We start from the raw sequence: 21,574 nt of genomic DNA, 5'->3' as shown, positions 1-21,574 counted from the left end.
GCAGGCCCAGCGGCCATGGCTCACGGGCCCAGCCGCTCCGCGGCATGTGGGATCCTCCCGGACCGGGGCACGAACCCATGTCCCCTGCATCGGCAGGCGGACTCTCAACCACTGCGCCACCAGGGAAGCCCAATTCAATCTTTATAGTCCTTCTGTCCTTGGAGATAAAATATCATGGTTCAAAACTTACTTTGGTAAACATTTAAATGTCTCATGCTTTATATGAAACTGGATTTAACATATGTTACGCATTCCACTTGTGTGGTTCAAAACACCTTACCTGTCCAAAGTGTCATCAGATCTGTACCAACTGATTGTGGCTTTTGCCTCATCCCTCTCGTTTGTTTTCCTGTAGCAAAAAATAATTATAGAAAGAGCAAATAAATTACAAAAAATAGTTATAAAACTTATCATGGATTTGGTAAAATTTTGTCCTATTCGGGTAGGAGATGTACATGTTACAGATTTGTAGTACCGAAATCTTCTCAGGCTTTGACTTGGATAGGATAAAATATAGCAAACCCACTTCCCCATGCTAATAAAAGAGTTCTTCTCTAGGTCCAATTATTCTAATTACAATGTAACACATTCAAATTGGTGATAAGGATATGTAAAACAAGCAACACAACATGCAAAATGGTTAATAACTAATATGTAGTGTTTTCAATGTTGTTGATTTTTACGTAATAGGAACTCAGTCCCTTATAATCAGCTATATTTTGTTTGCAGAGTTTCAGCAGAGCCATAAGCCAGCACAACAGCTACGTACAAGTTGCTTTATTATAAGTTCAGCACCGTGGACAGGGTTGAGAGAAGAGACCTTGCTGGCAGAAAAGAGGGAGAGAGAAGAAAAAAAGGAAAAGAGAGAAACAGGAGACACTGGAAAGAAATGAAAAGAAGACAGTGGGGGAATAGAGAAAGGATGGATGGGAAGGATAGGAGAAGAGAGGGGAGACCGGGAGAAGAAGGGAGAGGAGAGACAGAGGCAGAGAGTTAAGGCGGACAGACAAGTATAAAAAAAAAGGGAGTGGGGAGAAGACAAGAAAATAAGGGAAAAGAAGATAGAAGGCCCAATAGTAGGAACGATGATCATCAAAGCAGTGGAGATATCTTGATCAGACTGATCAATCAGCAAAAAAAAAAAGGCCTGTTTAATTCTTTATATAACCCTGTGATACAGGGAAAGCAAGCTCTTTGGAGAATTATACCATGATTTACAGTTTGCATTTCAAAGCATCACTTGAAGCTGACGGATCAAACATATTGAATCAGAAAAAGTACTAAAACAGTATACTATTTAACATGTAATTTTTAACTTGATGTAGTATATCTTTATTAAGCAAATATGTGGAGGTAAACGATATACTGTGCTGATAGCTGTGTGTGGAGGAACCCCTACACACACAGAGCTAGAGGGACAAATCAGACATACGTCCAAGTGCAACAAGTGGTCAATGTCGTAGAAAAGGTTCAAGTCAAGTGCAAGGAAGTTTGAAACTGAGAAAGCTTATTTGTAGAGGTGGGGATCACAGAAGGCTTTCTGGATGAGGTGCAGGTCGAGCTGGATCTTGGAGGATAAATAGACATGAACAAACAGAGGTAGAAGGAATAGTGTCGGTTAAAGCAAGAATAAGGTTAAAAAAAAAGCCTAATGCAATTCCCCACATTTTTAAAGCAACTCAGAGTGAAATCATAGTGTGGTTCACCAGCAGGTGTAATACATGAGTGCAGATAGGTGCTGCAGGGCCATCTGACCCCCTTCTGGAAAACAGCCCCTTTTGCAGATGCTATTGTTTTATGTCTCTTTAGTGGCTTTATGCTTCCAGGCACTTATCACCACATGACATATTATATTGTGTTTGTTTATTTTCAGGCTCTCCCTCCTCCACCTTCATCTAGGAAGCAAGTTCTATGAAAGCAGGGATTCTGTTTTGTCCCCAGACTTGAGAATAGTGACTGGCTCACACAGGGCATCTCCACAGGTACTATTTTTGCCTTCTGCCTCATGTGACATGTTTTAATGATCGGGCAGAGGAAGGACAGTAAAATGTCCTAGTTTGTGCACACTATGCAGCTTGTTTTCTAGGGTGATGAGACTATTATTTATTTTCCTTTTCCTTTATTTTCAGTCTCTGCTCGTGTGGAACTCCTGGGCATATTATTGCTTCTGCTGGAAGCGTCTCTTAACGACCACTTCCTCAGTGAGGTCTCCCACTCATTCAGGCAAAGGTAGCCATTCCCTCTACGCCTTCCCATAGCACTGGCACACACTTCCACAGGCACTTTCTATGGTAAATTTGAGTATTTGTGCTTATGTATTCTTCTTTTTCCATGAAATGTGAGAGTTCCTTAAGGTCAAGGCTGGTGTCTTATGCATCTTTGTGTTGCCAGCGCCTGGCACAATGTCAGCACACAGTAGGTGCTCCAACGTGGTATTGGGTGAACATCAAAGTGGACACAGCCTCTGCAAAAGGGTAGAAAAGTGTCACATGGGCATCCATTTGAGCAAATGCAAGGAGAAAAAGAACCTACACTACCTTTTAGGAAGATGTCGTTTGAGACGCAAGTCAAGGGGTCAAAGGGGAAATGTCTCAGGCTTGCAGAATTTTGTTACTTAGGATAAAAGCTCGATGTGCTTTAGCCAAAATGCTGTCCAGTAACGGGAAGGGTTCAGGTAACCAATAGAGTTTAAAATATAAAGTAAGCATAGACAGCATTAAGGTCCCGTTATTCTGAAACACACTAAGAGCAGGAAGCTTAGTTTGCCTGGTCACACTTCACAGCAAGTATGTTTGTTCTTTAATAGTTGCGGAGAAAGGCAAAATGGAGGGGGCATTTTTCACTGGTGCCTGGATTCAGATGATTAGGTTCCCTTTGTTTGGTGAGTTGAGGGCCAACCGAGAACAAGGATGTAAGCTTCAAAATCATGAAGACCAAGGAGAGGGCATGGAGAGAGCCTGCCAAATCAGAGAACAGTCAATTGGATGAGCTAAGGCTGGAAACCCAAAAACCAATCAGATACTTTGTGTAGAGGGGGTAAACTCAGGACCCTGAGAACACATCAAAATTATGAACAATTTTTAAATGGTTCAGAAAAATTCACAGATAAAAATTCCAAAATAGACATATTCAAAGTGTCTACTTAACTTTTTAAAGTCCCCACCATGAAAGACAATCACTAAGTATGTCTTGGTGGAAGACAATGGCTACTGGACCAGATAAAACTTGTGTCTGAGAAATAGTTAAGTTCTTCTGATGGGTGTGGTTGTTTGTATGTGTGTGACTGTAAATGTACTTTAGTAAGAATATTATCTATTTATTTCATCAATATTAGATTATTTACATCATTGTGCTTGCGAGTTTTGTTTGAATTTTCCTACTAATATGCATTTGCCAGTATATTTGCCATTGAGTATCAGTTAGTGGTTTTCCACAAGCCTAGTTTTTGAAAAGAAATGTACTGTCCCATAAAGCAAGTGAACTTAGCTGTTGTTTTGCTTTTAGGGTTCCTTTCTCTAAGGCTCAGAAATATCCTATGTTTCTGTGGGAGCCCCTTCCCTTTCCTGTAAGGAGGGCCACCTTGGTAGGGTAGGCACTGGATTGATTATTCTACACCTCCAAGCTGTATTCTGGAAGCATAAAGCTGGAAAAGCACAGTTGGCCCTGTAAATACCCCTGATGATATCACAGATTCTCCTTCATGTGCCCAGAATGTCAGGGAAAGCCTGAGGCTAGCCACAAATATTCAGCCTGCCTTGAACAAGTCTACTCTCAAAAATGACTGTCTTTGTGTTTCTGTTAATGAGTAACTCATCTGAAACACCCACCTGTCTGAGGTATCATGGGAGTTACATCTATGGAGTACCACCCTACCATAATTTTCATCTCTGCAGAGAAAGAACAAAATCAAGTCACATGAGAAGTTATCACAGTATTTAGTAAGCATTAAATAAGGCAGACATGAAAGAGCTCACAATGTTTGGCAAGGTTTCATTTTACTTTGGGCATAAAAACACAACTATGCATTTATTTTAACCAGTCACCACTTGAAAGAGCATGGTGAAAAGAAAAAAGTTTGTTAGTACAAAACAATCATTATTCCAATTTACCGCATGAGATTTCCACGTGATTCAACAATGTCATGAGTGTTTGTTATTTGGCTTTTTGGTTTTGGGTTGTCTTCAGCTGTGTGGGAACATGCGGCCATCTACTTTGCATATATTAGAAAAGTCCTTTTCTGCAGGAAGGCAAACGTTTTTTCAAACGTGTTTTAAATTTAATTAAGCCCAGGCTACAGGCTCTTTGGTGGGGCTATTGGAGGACTCTGGGAGGGCTCATGACAAAGACTGTTTCCCAGACCTTCTGCTGTCACTGTCCTTGTGCCCATGGTGAGCCACAGCTGCCCCCCACGTCTGCAGCAGACCAACACTAGCAGGGTCCGGATGTTCTGGTCAGGTGTCAGGCCTGAGCCTCTGAAGTGGGAGAGCTGACGTCAGGACACTGGTACACCAGAGACCTCCCGGCCCCTCATAATATCAATTGGTGAGACTTCTCACAGAGATCTCCATCTCAACGCTAAGACTCAGCTCCACTCAACAACCATCAAACTCCAGTGCTGGATACCCCATGCCAAACAACTAGCAAGACAGGAACACAACCCCACCTATTAGCAGAGAGGCTGCCTAAATCATAATAGGTTCACAGACACCGCACAACATACCATCTGATGTGGTCCTGTCCACCAGAAAGAAAAGATCCAGCCTCATCCATCAGAATACAGGCACCCGTCCCCTGCACCACGAAGCCCACACAACACATTGAACCAACCTTACCCACTGGGGGCAGACACCAAAAACAACAGGAACTACGAACCTGCAGCCTGTGAAAAGGAGACCCCAAACACAGTAAGTTAAGCAAAATGAGAAGACAGAGAAATATGCAGCAGATGAAGGAGAAAGGTAAAAAACCCATGAGACCAAACAAATGAAGAGGAAATAGACAGTCTACCGGAAAAAGAATTCAGAGTAATGATAGTAAAGATGATCCAAAATCTTGGAAATAGAATGGACAAACTATAACAAATTTTTAACAAGGACATAGAAGAACTAAAGAGCAAACAAAAAATGACAAACAACACAATACATGAAATTTAAAATTCTCTAGAAGGAACCAATAGCATAATAAATGAGGCAGAGGAACGGATAAGTGACCTGGAAGATAAAATAGTGGAAATAACTACTTCAGAGCAGAATAAAAAAAAAAAGAATGAAAAGAATTGAGGACAGTGTCAGAGACCTCTGGGACAACATTAAACGCACCAACATTTGAATATAGGGGTCCCAGAAGAAGAGGAGAATAAGAAAGGGACTGAGAAAATATTTGAAGAGATTAATAGTTAAAAACTCCCCTAATATGGGAAAGGAAATAGTTAATCAAGTCCAGGAAGTACAGGGAGTCCCATACAGGATAAATCTTAGGAGAAAGCCACCAAGACACATATTAATCAAATTATCAAAAATTAAATACAAAGAAAAAATATTAAAGGCAGAAAAGGTAAAGCAACAGATAACATAATGGGAATCCCAAAAAGGTTAACAGCTGATCTTTCAGCAGAAACTCTGCAACCCAGAAGGGTGTGGCAGGACATATTTAAAGTTATGAAAGGGAAAAACCTACAACCAAGATTACTCTACCCAGCAGGATCTCATTCAGATTCCATGGAGAAATTAAAATCTTCACAAACAAGCAAAAGCTAAGAGAATTCAGCACCACCAAACCAGCTTTAAAACAAACACTAAAGGAACTTCTCTAGGCAGGAAATACAAGAGAAGGAAAAGACCTACAATAACAAACCCAAAACAATTATGAAAATGGTAATAGGAACATACATATCGATAATTACCTTAAGTGTAAATGGATAAAATGCTACAACCAAAAGACATAGACTGGCTGAATGGATACAAAAACAAGACCTGTATATATGCGGTCTACAAGAGACCCACTTCAGACCTAGGGACACATACAGACTGAAAGTGAGGAGATAGAGAAAGATATTCCATGCAAATGTAAATCAAAAGAAAGCTGGGGTAGCAATTCTCATAGTAGGCAAAATAGACTTTAAAATAAAGACTATTACAAGAGACAAAGAAGGACACTACATAACGATCAAGGGATCCATCCAAGAGGAAGATATAACAATTGTAAGTATTTATGCACCCAAGATAGGAACACCTCAATACATAAGGCAAATGCTAACAGCCATAAAAGGGGAAATCGACAGCAACACAATCATACTAGGGGACTTTAACACCCCACTTTCACCAATGGACAGATCATCCAAAATGAAAATACATAAGAAAACACAAGCTTTAAATGACACATTAGACAAGATGGACTTAACTGATATTTTTAGGACATTACATCCAAAAACAACAGAATACACTTTCTTCTCAAGTGCTCATGGATCATTCTCCAGGATAGATCATACCTTGGGTCACAAATCAAGCCTTGGTAAATTTAAGAAAATTGAAATCCTATCAAGAATCAGTTCTGACCACAATGCTATAAGACTAGATATCACTTACAGGAAAAAAACTGTAAAAAATAGAAGCACATGGAGGCTAAACACTACATTACTAAATAACCAAGAGATCACTGAAGAAATCAAATAGGAAATCAAAAAATACCTTGAAACAAATGACAACGAAAACACAACGAACCAAAATCTATGGAATGCAGCAAAAGGAGTTGTAAGAGGGATGCTTATAGCAATACAATCCTACCTCAAGAAACAAGAAACATCTCAAATAAACAACCTAACCTTACACATAAAGCAATTAGAGAAGGAAGAACAAAACAAACCCAAAGTTAGCAGAAGGAAAGAAATCATAGAGAGCAGATCAGAAATAAATGAAAAAGAAATGAAGAAAACAATAGCAAAGATCAATAAAACTAAAAGCTGGTTCTTTGAGAAGATAAACAAAATTGATAAGCCATTAACCAGACTCATCAAGAAAAAAAGGGAGAAGATTCAAATCAACAGAATTAGAAATGAAAAACGAGAACAACCTACAGAAATACAGAACTGCAGAAATACAAAGGGTCATGAGAGATTACTACAAGCAAATATATGCCAATAAAATGGACAACCTGGAAGAAATGGACAGGTTTTTAGAAAAGGACTACCTTCCAAGACTGAACCAGGAAGAAACAATATATAAACAGACCAATCACAAGCACTGATATTGAAACTGTGATTAAAAATCTTCCAAAAAAAAAGCCCAGGACCAGATGGCTTCACAGGCGAATTCTATCAAACATTTACAGAATAGCTAACACCTATCCTTCTCAAACTCTTCCAAAATATAGCAGAGGGAGGAACACTCCCAAACTCTTTCTATGAGGCCACCATCACCATGATACCAAGACCAGACAAAGATGTCACAAGAAAAAGAAAACTACAGGCCAATATCACTGATGAACATAGATGCAAAAATCCTCAACAAAATACTAGCAAACAGAATGCAACAGCACATTAAAAGGATCATACACCATGATCAAGTGGGGTTTATCCCAAGAATGCAAGGATTCTTCAATATATGCAAATCAATCAATGTGATAAACAATATTAACAAATTAAAGGATAAAAACCATATGATAATCTCAATAGATGCAGAAAAAGCTTTTGACAAAGTTCAACACCCACTTACAATAAAAGCCATCCAGGAAGTAGGCATAGAGGGAACTTACCTAAACATAATAAAGTCCATATATGACAAACCCACAGCAAACATCATTCTCAGTGGTGAAAAACTGAAACCATTTCCACTAAGATCAGGAACAAGACAAGGTTGCCCACTCTCACCACTATTATTCAACATAGTTTTGGAAGTTATAGCCACAGCAATCAGAGAAGAAAAAGAAATAAAAGGAATACAAATTGGAAAAGAAGTAAAACTATCACTGTTTGCAGATTAGATACTATACATAGAGAATCCTAAAGATGCTACAAGAAAACTATTAGAGCTAATCAATGAATTTGGTAAAGTAGCAGGACAAGAAATTAATGCAAACAAATCTTTTGCATTCCTATACACTAATGATGAAAAATCTGAAAGAGAAATTAAGGAAACAATCCCATTTACCCTCTCAACAAAAAGAATAAAATACCTAGGAATAAACCTACCTAAGCTGACAAAAGACCTGTATGCAGAAAACTGTAAGACACTGATGAAAGAAATTAAAGAGGATACAAACAGATGGAGAGATATACTATGTTCCTGGACTGGAAGAACCAACATTGTGAAAATGACTATACTACCCAAAGCAGTCTACGGATTCAATGCAATCCCTATCAAACTACCACTGGCATTTTTCACAGAACTACAACAAAAAATTTCACAATTTATATGGAAACACAAAAGACCACAAATAGTCAAAGCAATTTGAGAAAGAAAAACGGAGCTGGAGGAATCAAGCTCCCTGACCTCAGACTATACTACAAAGCTACAGTAGTCAAGACAGTATGGTACTGGCACAAAAACAGAAATATAGATCAGTGGAACAGGATATTATTTAGAAAAGCTCTATATGTGCTCAAAGTTTTGTGACAAAATGTCTGTAAAAGACAGAAGCTTGGCAGCTCATGCAGCTCAATATCAAAAAAACAAACAACCCAATCCAAAAATGGGCAGAAGACCTAAACAGACATTTCTCCAGAGAAGATATACAGATTGCCAACAAACACATAAAAGGATGCTCAACATCACTAATCATTAGAGAAATGCAAATCAAAACTACAATGTGTTATCACCTCAAGCTGGTCAGAATGGGCATCATCACAAAATCTACAAACAATAAATGTTGGAGAGGGTGTGGAGAAAAGGGACCCCTCATGCACTGTTGGTGGGAATGTAAATTGATACAGCCACTCTGGAAAACAGTATGGAGGTTCCTTAAAAAACTAAAAATAGAACTACCCTACGACCCAGCAATCCCATACTGGGCGTATACCCTGAGAAAACCATAATTCAAAAATAGTCATGTACCACAATGTTCGCTGCAGCTCTATTTACAATAGCAAGGACATGGAAGCAACCTAAGTGTCCATCGACAGATGAATGGATAAAGAAGATGTGGCACATATATACGATGGAATATTATGCAACCATAAAAAGAAACAAAATTGAGTTATTCGTAGTGAGGTGGATGGACCTAGAGTCAGTCATACAGAGTGAAGTAAATCAGAAAGAGAAAAACAAATACCGTTTGCTAACACATACATATGGAATCTAAAAAAAAAAAAGGTCATGAAGAACCTATGGACAGGACAGGAATAAAGACGTAAAGCTACTAGAGAATGGACTTGAGGATATGGGGATGCGGAAGGGTAAGCTGGGACGAAGTGAGAGAGTGGCACTGACATATATACACTGCCAAATGTAAAATAGATAGCTAGTGGGAAGCAGCTGCATAAAACAGGGAGATTAGTGCGGTGCTTTGTGACCACCTAGAGGGGCGGGATAGGGAGGGTGGGAGGGAGATGCAAGAGGGATGGGATATGGGGATATATGTATACTTAAAGCTGATTCACTTTGTGATACAGCAGAAAGTAACACACCATTGTAAAGCAATTATACTCCAATAAAGTTATTAAATTTAATTAAGCCCATTATATCTGAAATTTTTCCACTTGTTGGTCTTGACAGTTTCCCTTGACAAAATGTAGGAAAATAAGTACCAATATTTGTGGTTAAGAAGGTTGATTTTTCACAGATTTAGCCTATTTTTGAACCATGAGATTATATAGTTTGCTCTGTTTGGTCCTTAAAATAACCCTATAAATTAGGCAGGGGATACACTTATATCCAGTTCACAGACGAGAAAATTGATCAGGGATTCTGTGTCTTTCTTAAGCCTAAAAAGTTAGCAGGTGATAAGCGTGATCTTTTTATTCCAAACTTTTCCTTTTCCTACTGGTCAACCCTGCAATAGAACTTCATATGTAAGATCCCGAAGCTATGTCTTCCTTACTTTGTATAGTGGACCTGAAAGTGCAGGCAATTTTAGGAAATGTCAAAACATGTAATAGAGAATTTGGCCTTGAGCCAAAGCAGAGAGTAAGTATCAGAACCTTTTCATGTCAACCCAACCAAACCTGAAATATCACATTTCTCCTGGTTCTGATTACTCAACACTCTGGAACCACTTACAATAAAGCAATAAAAGAACTGCAGTAGATAATTAAAGAAAGATGAACAGTGAAACTGAAACAATTCCAGCGAATATATACCCTCGAAGATGCCAAGAGAACTTCTCCATCTCCCTGGGATCCCCTCCCTAAACTTGTGGGAGAGTAGCAGACACCAGACGCATTTTTGCCTGAAAAAAAATACATAGCACGTAGCCCACTACTGGGCCAGTGGGCGTGGGGAAAGCATTAGAGCCAATTTCCCCTTCACTCAGCAGCTGTCATGCCAGCCAAGCTGGCTTCCCCGGGCCTTTTTAAGGAAGCATGTCTGGCATAAAACCATCACTTCTACTGACTATAAATTGTCTTAGCCATCTCTATCACCCCACATCTGTGCAAATCTGTGCAACCCAAAATTTGTGATCTACTTTTGATATCATTCTACCACCTTGGAAAAATAGAAATGCCATATTAGCTTCCAACAGAAGCAGTAAATGTTGCTTTATAGAAGGAAATGATTGTTTTCTAAGAATGCTAACTCCAAAACTTAGTGTGAGTCTCCAAATAACCCTATAGTTCCTTAAAATAATAAGTTTTAATAACAGAATTTAATAGACATTTTTGTTTAACAGTTACAAGTACACTCCTCAAACAACCATGTATGGACAGTTTAGTAGAAAGCTTAGAGAAAGTATCCTGTAATGCAGGGATTCCCAACTTCAGTGCTGTTGACATTATGGGTTTGATAATTTTTCATTGTGAGGAGTGTCCTCTGCCTTGTAGGTTGTTTAGCGGCATTCCTGGTTTCTACTGACTAGATGTCAGGAGTACCCCCCCAATTTTGACATTTAAAAATGTCTCCTAACCTTGCCAAACATCCCCTGGGAACAAAATTGTCCCTGACTGAGAACCATTGGTGTAATGGGAAGATAATGGGTCATGTTACTTTCAGCTCCACCTCTTAATAGCTGTGTGCTCTTGAACAAGTTACCTAACTTCTCTGAGCCTCAGATTCCTCCTCTGTAAAAATGAGGATGTAATACCTACCTCATGTAATTGTTATGAGATTTAGTGATGCTTTATACGTAAAGTACCTAGTATCTAGCCAGACACATAAGAGGGAATCAAAGACATATGCATATGTGTATGTGTGTATATACATATATATATACACAATTTATAATAAATATATATGGGCTGGACAAATGCCTATTATAAATCTATGTTGGCAATGAGGTGATATGCTTAGGGTAATAGTCTTCAGATCTTTAAACATATAGCTAATAGAAATAATGCTTAAAGCAGACAATACTTTCTTGATGGTTAAGTGTTTTCTCTTACAAAGTGATACTGCTAGGGAGGGTGGGAGGGAGGGAGATGCAAGAGGGAAGAGATATGGGAACATATGTATATGTATAACTGATTCACTTTGTTGTAAAAGCAGAAACTAACACACCACTGTAAAACAGTTATACTCCAATAAAGATGTTAAAAAACAAAACAAAACAAAACAAAGTGATACTGCATTTACCACCTTTCCATACCTAGAGGTATACGACCAGTGGGGACTAAAATGATTTGAGAATTGATCGGTTTTACTTGCACATAAGGAAATTTTAGATAAATTATTATTAAATTTGTAAACTTGGAATCATACTTGTGTTTGTTTCAACTGACATCAGGCACCAGGAATCTCATTACCATGGATTAAATATTACCATTTTGGAAACTGGAATGTCTTTTTTTTTTTTTTTTTTCAGATTATCAAGTAGGCACCAATGTCTATGCTATTTATAACAGCAAAATCCTACTTTTTTCTCACTAATAACTCATATTCTTTTAGGTATGTGAATATTAAAAATGGTAGAGATATTCTTAAAAATCTGATGTAACGAATTTATGCTTACTAAATCTTACCAAACATGAGGCCAAGCAACAAAGTGTTTTAGAAGGAAAGTATCCAATTTCCACATGGCCATTAGTTTCCCAAATGGAGAACGGCTCTTTCTACTCACCCACCCACCCACGCTCTTACTTTTCTTCTTCCGGACGTTCCTTTATCCAGCTGTTATCCTGTAAGAAAGTCCTTCTTTTGTTCAGCTCGTGAAAACCCTGTTGCTTCAGTGTAGTCTCCTGAGTGGTACTCTTCATATCTATCAACAGAAAAATGAAACATCAAGAGATGTAGCTGCATGGAGTTGAGTGTGTGTTTATTAACTTGGAAATCTTGAGAGGAGCATCTGATTGGCCAGCATCAATCTTCTAGGCTGGCAAATCCAGTACTGTTTCAAAGTAGGATGCACCGGCAAGAAGGAACAAATCCCACACCCCATCATGAAAGATTACTTATAAAACTGCTCAGGTGCCAAATGAAATTGCTCGTGCACACCATGAAGCCCTGCCCCACACCTGGGGGTGTAGAACCACAGGCCTGGGAAAAACCAATACCGGGTTGAGTGGGTTGGCCATTTTGCTCAAAAAGAAATGTGCCTCAGAAGGACACACGAGACTGTTTTAGAAGTACCTAGTGAACAATAGTAAGTCCTGGTGCTTCTGATTATAAATAGCTTAATTCTTTGATCTCACGGGAGCCAAAAGCACAGAAGGTCACACACACTTGATTTTTAAAAGAAATCTTTCAATTGCAATTAGACGAGTAAAATCTACAGCACTCTTACTTTTTTCTTAAGCTTAACTTTGGCCATGTTAATTAAATTAGACGGTTGCTTCTAAGAATTTCATAGCTACATGAAAAAAAAAAAAGACCCGTGAGTTGTTTTTCCCAGATTTTTAAGTTCTCTGAGTAAGGGAAACATCATCTACATTACCATTTCCTGTGGGAGATGTTTTTCTCATGGTAAAATTGGACATGCTGCCTTCCAGTAAGGATCTAAAAGAAAAATGGGGATGGGGAAAACACAGTAATGGCTCGACAAAGAATCAACAAGGGACTCATTCATTGCTAACAAGACACATTTTTCAATGACATTGGCGGTCACATAATCTGGTATAATGAATACATGATATAAAGTGACCCCTAAGAACCTGAGAGTTCATCTATTCCAATGCATTTATTTTACAGATGAGGAAACTGAAGCCAGGAGTATTTAGTGTCCCCTGTGTTATAGGATAAGCAATTGGCTGAATCAGGCCATCAATTAACTCATTTATTCAATGAAAAAATATGCATTGAGTGCTTGACACTGAGCCAGGAGCTGGAGACAAAAAAAGATAAGTAAGACGAGTATCGGGTCAGGTCAACAGGGAGACGGAGACATGGAGTTTACAGCACAATATGCAGAAGGGCTCATCAGCTCCTTTTTTGGGGAAGCCAAAGTGAACCCAGGCAACTGATATGTGCTTAGAAGGGAAGCAGCCAGAGCATGGAAATCACAGATCTTTGGAAGCACTGGTGGTTTTAGGTAATCCCTGTGTGGGAAAGCCCTAAGATTCTCAGCTGTGACGAACAGCTACTGCCAAGCTGCTAAGGGACTGAGGTGATTCTCATTCCCAGTTTGCCTGGGATGATGGTGCGTTCAGGGCTGCATTATGACACTGCGTCTTAGGCACTTTTGCTTTCGATGGCCTCTTCCTTCACACACAAGCACATGCACACACATGCATACACATACAAAATTAAAAATTATATTTTATGACTGTGTTAGTATCACGATGAATAACAATCCAGGCTGGCTTTGTTAATACATATTCATTATTGTTATAGTATTCGTTTTTTCTTCTGCTGTTTATTCCTTTTAACAAGGAATTAAACAGGACCCTTCTGTGGGCCCCTAAAAGGGGTCCCAGGTGTGGCCTTTTCTGCTTAATGGATAAGTCAGCCATGCGTTTCCCTGAATGTGGAACTTTCAGTTTTTAAACTGGAAAAGTCCTGGGCAAACAGGACTGGGCTGGTCACCCTAGGTGGGGCATTATGTTTTTTGCAGATTTCTTCCCACCAGACAGTGTACAGAATGTTGGAGGGGCCCTCCATCTCAAGTCAGAAGCAAGCCCTAGGTCCAGCTTTATGACATCAAAGTTCTGCGATTGAACCACTTAATCTCTGTAAAATGGGCTAATGAAACCTGCCATCTATTTCATAAGGCTGTGATGATCAAATGAATAATGTACATAAAAATCACTTTGTTAAACTATAAATGCTGTTGAGACTTACAGCTGTATCATCAGACAGCAGTTTATAGGTATAACGTGGAGATTCTAAGGCCCCCATCTCCCACCCTCTGGTCCAAAAGTATCTCCTACAGTAACTTGCCATAGGACTTGAAGTGGTACAGATGCATCCCTCTGGATCAAGGCATGGTTTCCCTAGGATCTTCACTTAGAATATCAATGCTCCTAGAGTCGGTGAGAAGTGGCAGCTGCTGGTGACTTTACCAGCCTGGTCCTTGGCACTATAGGCTCACGGCTGCACCTCATCTGGGGAATTGCCCTTACTTGGTGGGGCTGCCAGTTACACACCCTCCTCATCCACTAAACCTGCAGCCAGAGACTGAGTGACCTGGAACGTAGAGCCAGTCCTGCAGGTGACTGGTGCTTCAGCACTCACCATTGCAGAAGCTAGGCTAGCGGGGGCGGGTATCGTTGCTCAGCTCCTTCCCCTCCTCCCCTCCCTGCTTCCCTTTCTCCTTTCTTCTGAGTGAATACCCTTCATACGTCACAGGCACCCAAAGTCCTCCCAGGCACTGCTTCTAGGGGACCCAACCTAAGACTAACAACCAGCCTAAGACCAGCCGCTGTTTGCTCCGCTGAGAGTCTGAAGGTCTTAAGTGAAATCAGAAAGGCCTGCATGTAAAATGTGCTATTTACTGACTGTGTCACCTTGGGGATGCTACAGTTCAGCTCCCTTATCTGTAAAATGAGGTGAATTGGGACTGTTTTGAGGATCAAGCTCGATGACATACGTAAAGTGTCTGATTATTGCCCAACACAGAGTAAGTGCACAATAATTCTTAACTTCATGCTTCTATCACCTTGGAAAGAGTTAAGCATAAAGATGAGGTGTGGTCAGGTGTGGGGAGGAGATGGAACAGCCTTTCATTTGGGCCCTGGGCATGCAGGGATTGTGGGGTGGCCACTGTCTCACTGTATTTGGAGGTCCCTAAAACTTTGGCAGAAATAGGAGGAAAAGAGGCATGCAAACTTCAATCTGAACTGCTTGCTCACTTCACCTCAGTCTGGCCTTGATTCTCTGGGTTCTTGGCTAACCTACTTCCTGTTTCTAAATGGGCTCTGATAAAATCTTTTCCTGAACTGGTAAAGACCTGGAAGGTTCGTAGCTGACTGAACTGGGATTCTGAGGTGGGCAGAATGCTGAGTGTATATCTGGTGATACACTTGCAGAGATTGCAAACTCAGTCGTGAAACACAGGGAAGGGTCAATGGAGAAAAGTCATTTTGCGATTATCTGCTTAATTGTCTCTCACAAAAGACCGAGTGTCCTGTGAGCCAGACTTAAGACTGTCCCTTCTCTATTTCCAGCGGGTGGGACAGAGTAGATGCTCCCTAGGTGCTTACTATGTGCTGAATTAGGTCCCTCTCAAAATTCCTAACACCCCAGTACCTCAGAATGTGACTATAGTTGGAGGCGAGGCTTTTAAAGAAGTGATTAAGTTAAAATGAGGCCATTAGGGTGAGGTCTAATCCAATCTGTCCCATGACTTTATAAGAAGAGGAATTTGGACACACAGAGACACCAGGGATATGTCTGCATAGAGGAAAGGACATGAGAGGACGCAGAGAGAAAGAAGGTGGCCATCTGCTAACTGAGGAGAGAGGCCTCAGGAGAAAACAAAACTCATGACACCTTGATCTTAGACTTCCAGCCTCCAGACCTGAGACAACAAATTTCTGTTATTGAAGTCAATCAGCCCGTGTGTGGTCCTTTGCTTTGGCAGCCCTAGCAAACTAATAGAGTGCTTATGGGAAAAGTGGTTTAAACATTTCCAAAATAGCTAAGTCATTCAAAGAGCTTTGTGTTACCCTGTCTCTGACCTGTGCCCTTTGTGTCTTTAATTGCCCTACTGCCCGGGGCAATTGCCAATAGCCATAGTACCTGCTCTCAGCAGGATACCTCACAGGCATTATCTCATCCTCACATAAACTCTGCACAGCAGCTATTACCTCCATCTCCCAGATAAGACACCTGACTGAAGCTCAGGGAGAGGATGTAACCTGCCAAAGTGGCAACAGGCAGAATCTGGCTTCTAAACCAAAGCCAACTCGTTCCTCAACAACCAGCAGTAATGTTTGTCATGAGTCACTGCATAGACAGGACCGGTAACCTGGCATTAGAGTGAAAGAGGGAAGGTACACCGCAGGGCCTGCCTGCCTCGCCATCTCTGGAAGTCCCATGAGCTCTGCCTCCACTGCCTGGCAGCAGGAGAACCAGGACAACTTCTCAAGGAATCATTGCGGCAGACAAACCCTCACAGAGCAGCCTTCTCTGTGTATTTCCTGATATTTCCCTGCTTATAAACGTATGTCCATACAAAAAGGCATACACGAATGGTCATAGCAGCATTATTCAAAATAGCCAAAAAGTGGAAACAACCCAAATGTCCATCTGTGGATGAATGGATACACAACATGTGGCAGATCCATACAATGGAATATTACTTGGCAATAAATAAGAATGAAGCATTGATACATATTACAATATGGAAGAAGCTTGAAACATGCTACGTGAAAGAAGCCAGACATAAAAGATGACGTATTTAGGATTCTATATGGATGTTGTCTTTTAGATTTTCCTTGGTATCCTCAGTACTCCTCCCAAGCCAGGCTTCTGCTGCCCCTTTAGGCTCTGTTGGGTAAGGAAGAGAGCTCAGACAATAATAATACCTTAGATGATTTTATAGTAATTATAATATATCTCATTTCATTTCCAAGGCTATGTTCTAAGAGTATAATCCCTACTTAGCAGAGACATGGCTCAAGAAGCTGCTGAGTGGGAAAGTTGGGACTCCACCTGAGGCTTTCTAGCTCAAGGCTCATCATCTTTTCCTCTCTGCCAGGGACTCCCAGATTGATAGCACTTCCTGCAGTTGTAGAGAGAAAAGCAGGTATCTCTTCTTTACCTTATATTTAGGGCTGGCTCTAATCAGATCCAGCACCCTGCTAAAGGGTCCAATATTTTCATGCCTTTGGTAGCCGGGTATTCTCCAGAAGGAGTCATAAGATAAGACATCCAAACAAGCTCAGGGCCCTTACCACTTTCTCCCTGCCAATAACTAGCCTCAGGTATCCTATAAACACCTCACTGGCTCCACTCCAGGGTCTCTGGGATACTTTCTAGGGATAGTTGCCAGTGAACTCACTTGCTTTCTCTGGGACACCCAAGCTTTATCTTGTTGCCTCTTTCATAAAAGTCCCTGGGAAGAACCAGGCTTTTTGTGCTTCACCCTTTCCATCTCTGAAAGTAGGCTGCCAGGCAGAAGGTAAGAGCAGCCATCTTTGGACCATGAACTAACCTCGGGACTAAAGTCACACACTAAGAATGGCAGAGTAGGACGTTAGAAGGAGCCTGGTTCCTCATGGAGCTGCCAAATAGCCCCAAATAGCTGCCAAAAAGTTGAGATGATCTATCTCTTAACTTTTGGCAAGAGGAAAATAAACCTAGTTTCTTCATGAGATTACTCTTTCATATTTTTGTTACTCAAGCTTAATGCTCTTCCTACCTGTTAAAAGATCACCGTGGAGCAAACAGAAGGTATACAAGCCCATGGTGGTCTACAAAATATAAGATACTAGTGACTTTTTTTTATTAGTAAAACACTATTTCTTGCAACATGTCTGTGTGTTCAGTGTTCCTAGCAAGAAGGATCATGTGTTCAGTTCCTACTATTGCTTCACATCGTGCCACAAGCTTAGTGCTCATTAGCTTAGTTAATCCTTCCAGGTGAGTATTATTACCTCTAATTATAGGAACTCAAAACTCAGGTAAAATAACCTGGCTAAGGTCACAGGGAGTGACAGTCAGGAACTGCAATTAGGTCTATATAACTGCCATGCCAGGGTCTTTTCAGCAAACGATACTACATGGTGGTCAAAGTACCATGTGATATAGCCAACTCCAGACAGGCAGGGAAAAGCCCGGGAGTTCTGAGAGATGGAAGATAATGGGAGAGGAGCTGGAAGGAGGAGCAGTAATAAACAGCCGCTCCATCACCCCTGGGCAGCTCAGCCTCGAGCCTCACCCCTCCCGTGGCCACACTGAAGCCATGAGTGGCCTGGCACTACTCCTACCGGACTCCTTCTCTGGATCTATCTCCCTACTAGATGGCTTGATAATGTTTTATACTCTTTCCTAGCTCCATGCTGTCCACTGGCACGAGGTAAATGAGACAGCAAAATACAATGTATTCTATTTTCAAATGATAATAGTTTAAAAAGTATGCAGGAGTGTTTTTTTTTTAATGAAAATGACTAATAGTGTGGGAAAATAAAATTTTTTCACCTAATCTACAGGTTTCACTTCCATCTCCTGTGCAACCTCCCTCAGCACCACCTGCTCCTTTTCTTTTCTTAGGACCCATTGGCCATGTCACCCTAACCATCTCCATATGTCAGCCCATTTGGTGGCCCCAGAACCATTTCTAGAAATTCCAGTCTAAAACATTTAAGATGCAAGCCCCACTCTCATCAACCTCTAATTCCACCGAAATTTTACTGCCATGGAACACTTGCCATCCTGACCAGAATATAAACCAACTTTTTTTATATATGGATATTTTCTATACTGTTCATAAAAATGGATCAACAATATATGTCCCTGTGAATAATGCTCTTGTTAAAAAATACCCTTCTGTAGAGTGGATGAGAAATTAGAAACCTTTCAAATTGGTAATGTCACAAAATACATGCAGCAAAATCTGTTTTATATTATTTTTTAAAGAAATTACTTATTTCAGGGACTGAGGTTATCCTCAGTTTCATATCTAGTCAACACCCAAATAATGACGCTTTAATAGCTTTGGTTCAGCCAATTAGATTTATTTCTAAGTGCTGTCCTTCAGTTTCCTTACAATCAAGTTTTAAACTTCTCATGAGAAAGATGAAACTCTCATCTTGTCTCCTCAAAATGCTGTTACTGGTACCTATACCAAATAATGGCAGACACCAGCAACTGTATTTTTTTCCAGCAATTATATTTTAAATGTATAATACTGTAGGGAAAGATGTATAAAAAGATGTGTCCCTATTATGCTGGGAACTACAAAAACCTTTCCCTTTTAAAGCACCAAATTCATCAGTTGAAAACTCTGATGTGAAATCATGATGTCAGAAGTCAGTATGGAAACAGGAAAAAAAAAAAACCACCTTTTCAACTTCTGGCCCCTCTTTCATTTCCTCTTTGTGGCCAAACACCAGAAAGTGCTAGTTTTTACCCAATGCCTACAGCCTCTGCCCAAAGACATGTCTTTAGGTTTTAGATGAAATTACTCTCCTTAAATTCTGAATCACAAAACCAGTCAAGTTTCATGGTTTTCTTTGGATGCTATCAAACATCTCCTATTTCTTAAATGTATCCCAGTTCAGATCCTCTTCATCTCCCTATGTCCTTCTCAATTTCTCTTTTGAATAACAGCACTTCCCCAAGAGCATTTAGGTCCACTAGGTAATCTTCTGCCCCCCTAGCCAGTCAGCCCCAGCTCTTCCTGTCCCAACTAAGCTGCAGTCTTCTCCATCTTTTGGGTCCTCTTGACGAAAAGACTTTGTGGACCTTGTTTATCTATTTTATTTTTTACAAGGTCCTATGTTTAGCACATGGAACTATATTCAATATGCTGTAATAAACCATAATGGAAAAGAATATGAAAAAGAATATGTTAATATATGTGTGTGTGTGTGTGTGTGTGTATAACCTTGTTTATCTATTTTATTTTTTACAAGGTCCTATGTTTAGCACATGGAACTATATTCAATATGCTGTAATAAACCATAATGGAAAAGAATATGAAAAAGAATATGTTAATATATGTGTGTGTGTGTGTGTGTGTATAACTGAATCACTTTGCTGTATACCAGAAACTAACACAACATTGTAAATCAACTACACTTCTATAAAAATTAAAAAAAAAAAAAAAAAGACTTTGTGGATCTCACTCTTCCCCTTCCCACCCAAGGACAAAATGCCTCTCGACTTACCTAATAAGTGCTACATATTACCACTCCCTGCTAACTCTCCTTAAGAAAGATTGTGTGCGCAAAGAAACTGGAATGAGGTGGTGCAGAGATGAAAGAGAATAGGAAGAGTAAGACAGAAGAGAAAAAAATGCAGAGCAGAAAATAGGATAACAAAATAGAGGAAGAGAGAAAAAAAGAGAAAAAACCAGCGAAAAGAATTCACTGCTGGTATTTGGTCGTGTGATAGTGTTAGCCATATTGAGCTTAGATTTTACATGTATTATCACATTTAAGACCCACACAATGCCTTAAGGCTGATACTATAATTATCCTCCTTCTATACCTAAGTGAAACTTTATAATGAATGATTTCAATGAAGTCGGAGTCCTTTTTCAGAAGGTAGGGCAGGAGTTGGAAATGTGGACAGTGGGTAAAATTAGTTCTTTCTGGAAAGAGGTTTTAGGATGAGTAGTTGGCCTAAGGCTACACAGCCAGTGCACAGTTGGGATTCCAGCCCAAATCTACCTGACATCAAAGTTCCTGTCCCAGAAGCCCAGGAAACAAAAAGGGTTCAACAGGTAGAAAGTTACCAGGTTAAAAGAAAGGGTGAGAAGAATGACATTTCCTTTGCAACAGAAATCTGTGATGGACCTCAACCAAGAGTGAGATTTGGAGCAGACTTTCTCTGATCATTTTACCAAAGTATCATGAGATCAGCACAGAGTGATAGTTGGATACTTTAATGGCTCCAAAATCTCCCAGTTAATTTATCAAGCTTCTAATAGACTTATCTAAATTGATACCTTTATGGAAAAGACCAAATATGAATAGTTACCTAAGAGAAACCTCTATAGTGATAGAAAGTATAAAAAAGCAAACATAAAATAAGGAAATAAATACAGCAAAAATGTCTAGAATGACATATGTAGCTTGCTGGTATTCACTTTTGTATATGAAAAAGTCTTCATGGTTCGATAATACCTACTAGTACTTGTTTCCCAGAAATCACTGGTAACAGGGAAAAAATTCTAGAAACTGAAAAAGGACAAATGCTATTAAACCATTTTCAGCAGAAGAATAAGAGAGGTTCTATAATCACAAGTCAATAAACAGCAGCATTATCTTCTGTAAGGTTAATACAACAAACAACCAAACAATTAATTATCACCTAAAAGAACATGAAATATTATGTAAGGATAAAATAAACAGGGCTTCACAAAGTGTAAACGTTAACAAATGCAT

At 39.8% G+C, this 21,574-nt stretch overlaps 1 protein-coding gene across 4 annotated transcripts in view; it reads right to left on the bottom strand.

Annotated features, from left to right (window-relative positions):
• Positions 1-21,574, bottom strand: part of SCEL (sciellin) — a 340,495-nt gene that overhangs the window by 109,421 nt on the left and 209,500 nt on the right. For all 4 annotated transcript variants that reach the window (XM_055089467.1, XM_055089466.1, XM_055089464.1 and 1 more), the window contains 4 exons: positions 13,018-13,079; positions 12,225-12,342; positions 3,828-3,887; positions 281-349 (listed from right to left, as the gene is read on the bottom strand). In XM_055089467.1, the coding sequence (XP_054945442.1) occupies positions 281-349; positions 3,828-3,887; positions 12,225-12,342; positions 13,018-13,079 (309 nt within the window). The remainder of the gene's footprint in view (positions 1-280; positions 350-3,827; positions 3,888-12,224; positions 12,343-13,017; positions 13,080-21,574) is intronic.

Source organism: Physeter macrocephalus, chromosome 13 (assembly GCF_002837175.3).
Source record: "Physeter macrocephalus isolate SW-GA chromosome 13, ASM283717v5, whole genome shotgun sequence".
NCBI classification, from domain to species: Eukaryota; Metazoa; Chordata; class Mammalia; order Artiodactyla; family Physeteridae; genus Physeter; species Physeter macrocephalus.
This window is presented reverse-complemented; position numbering and strand designations above follow the sequence as displayed.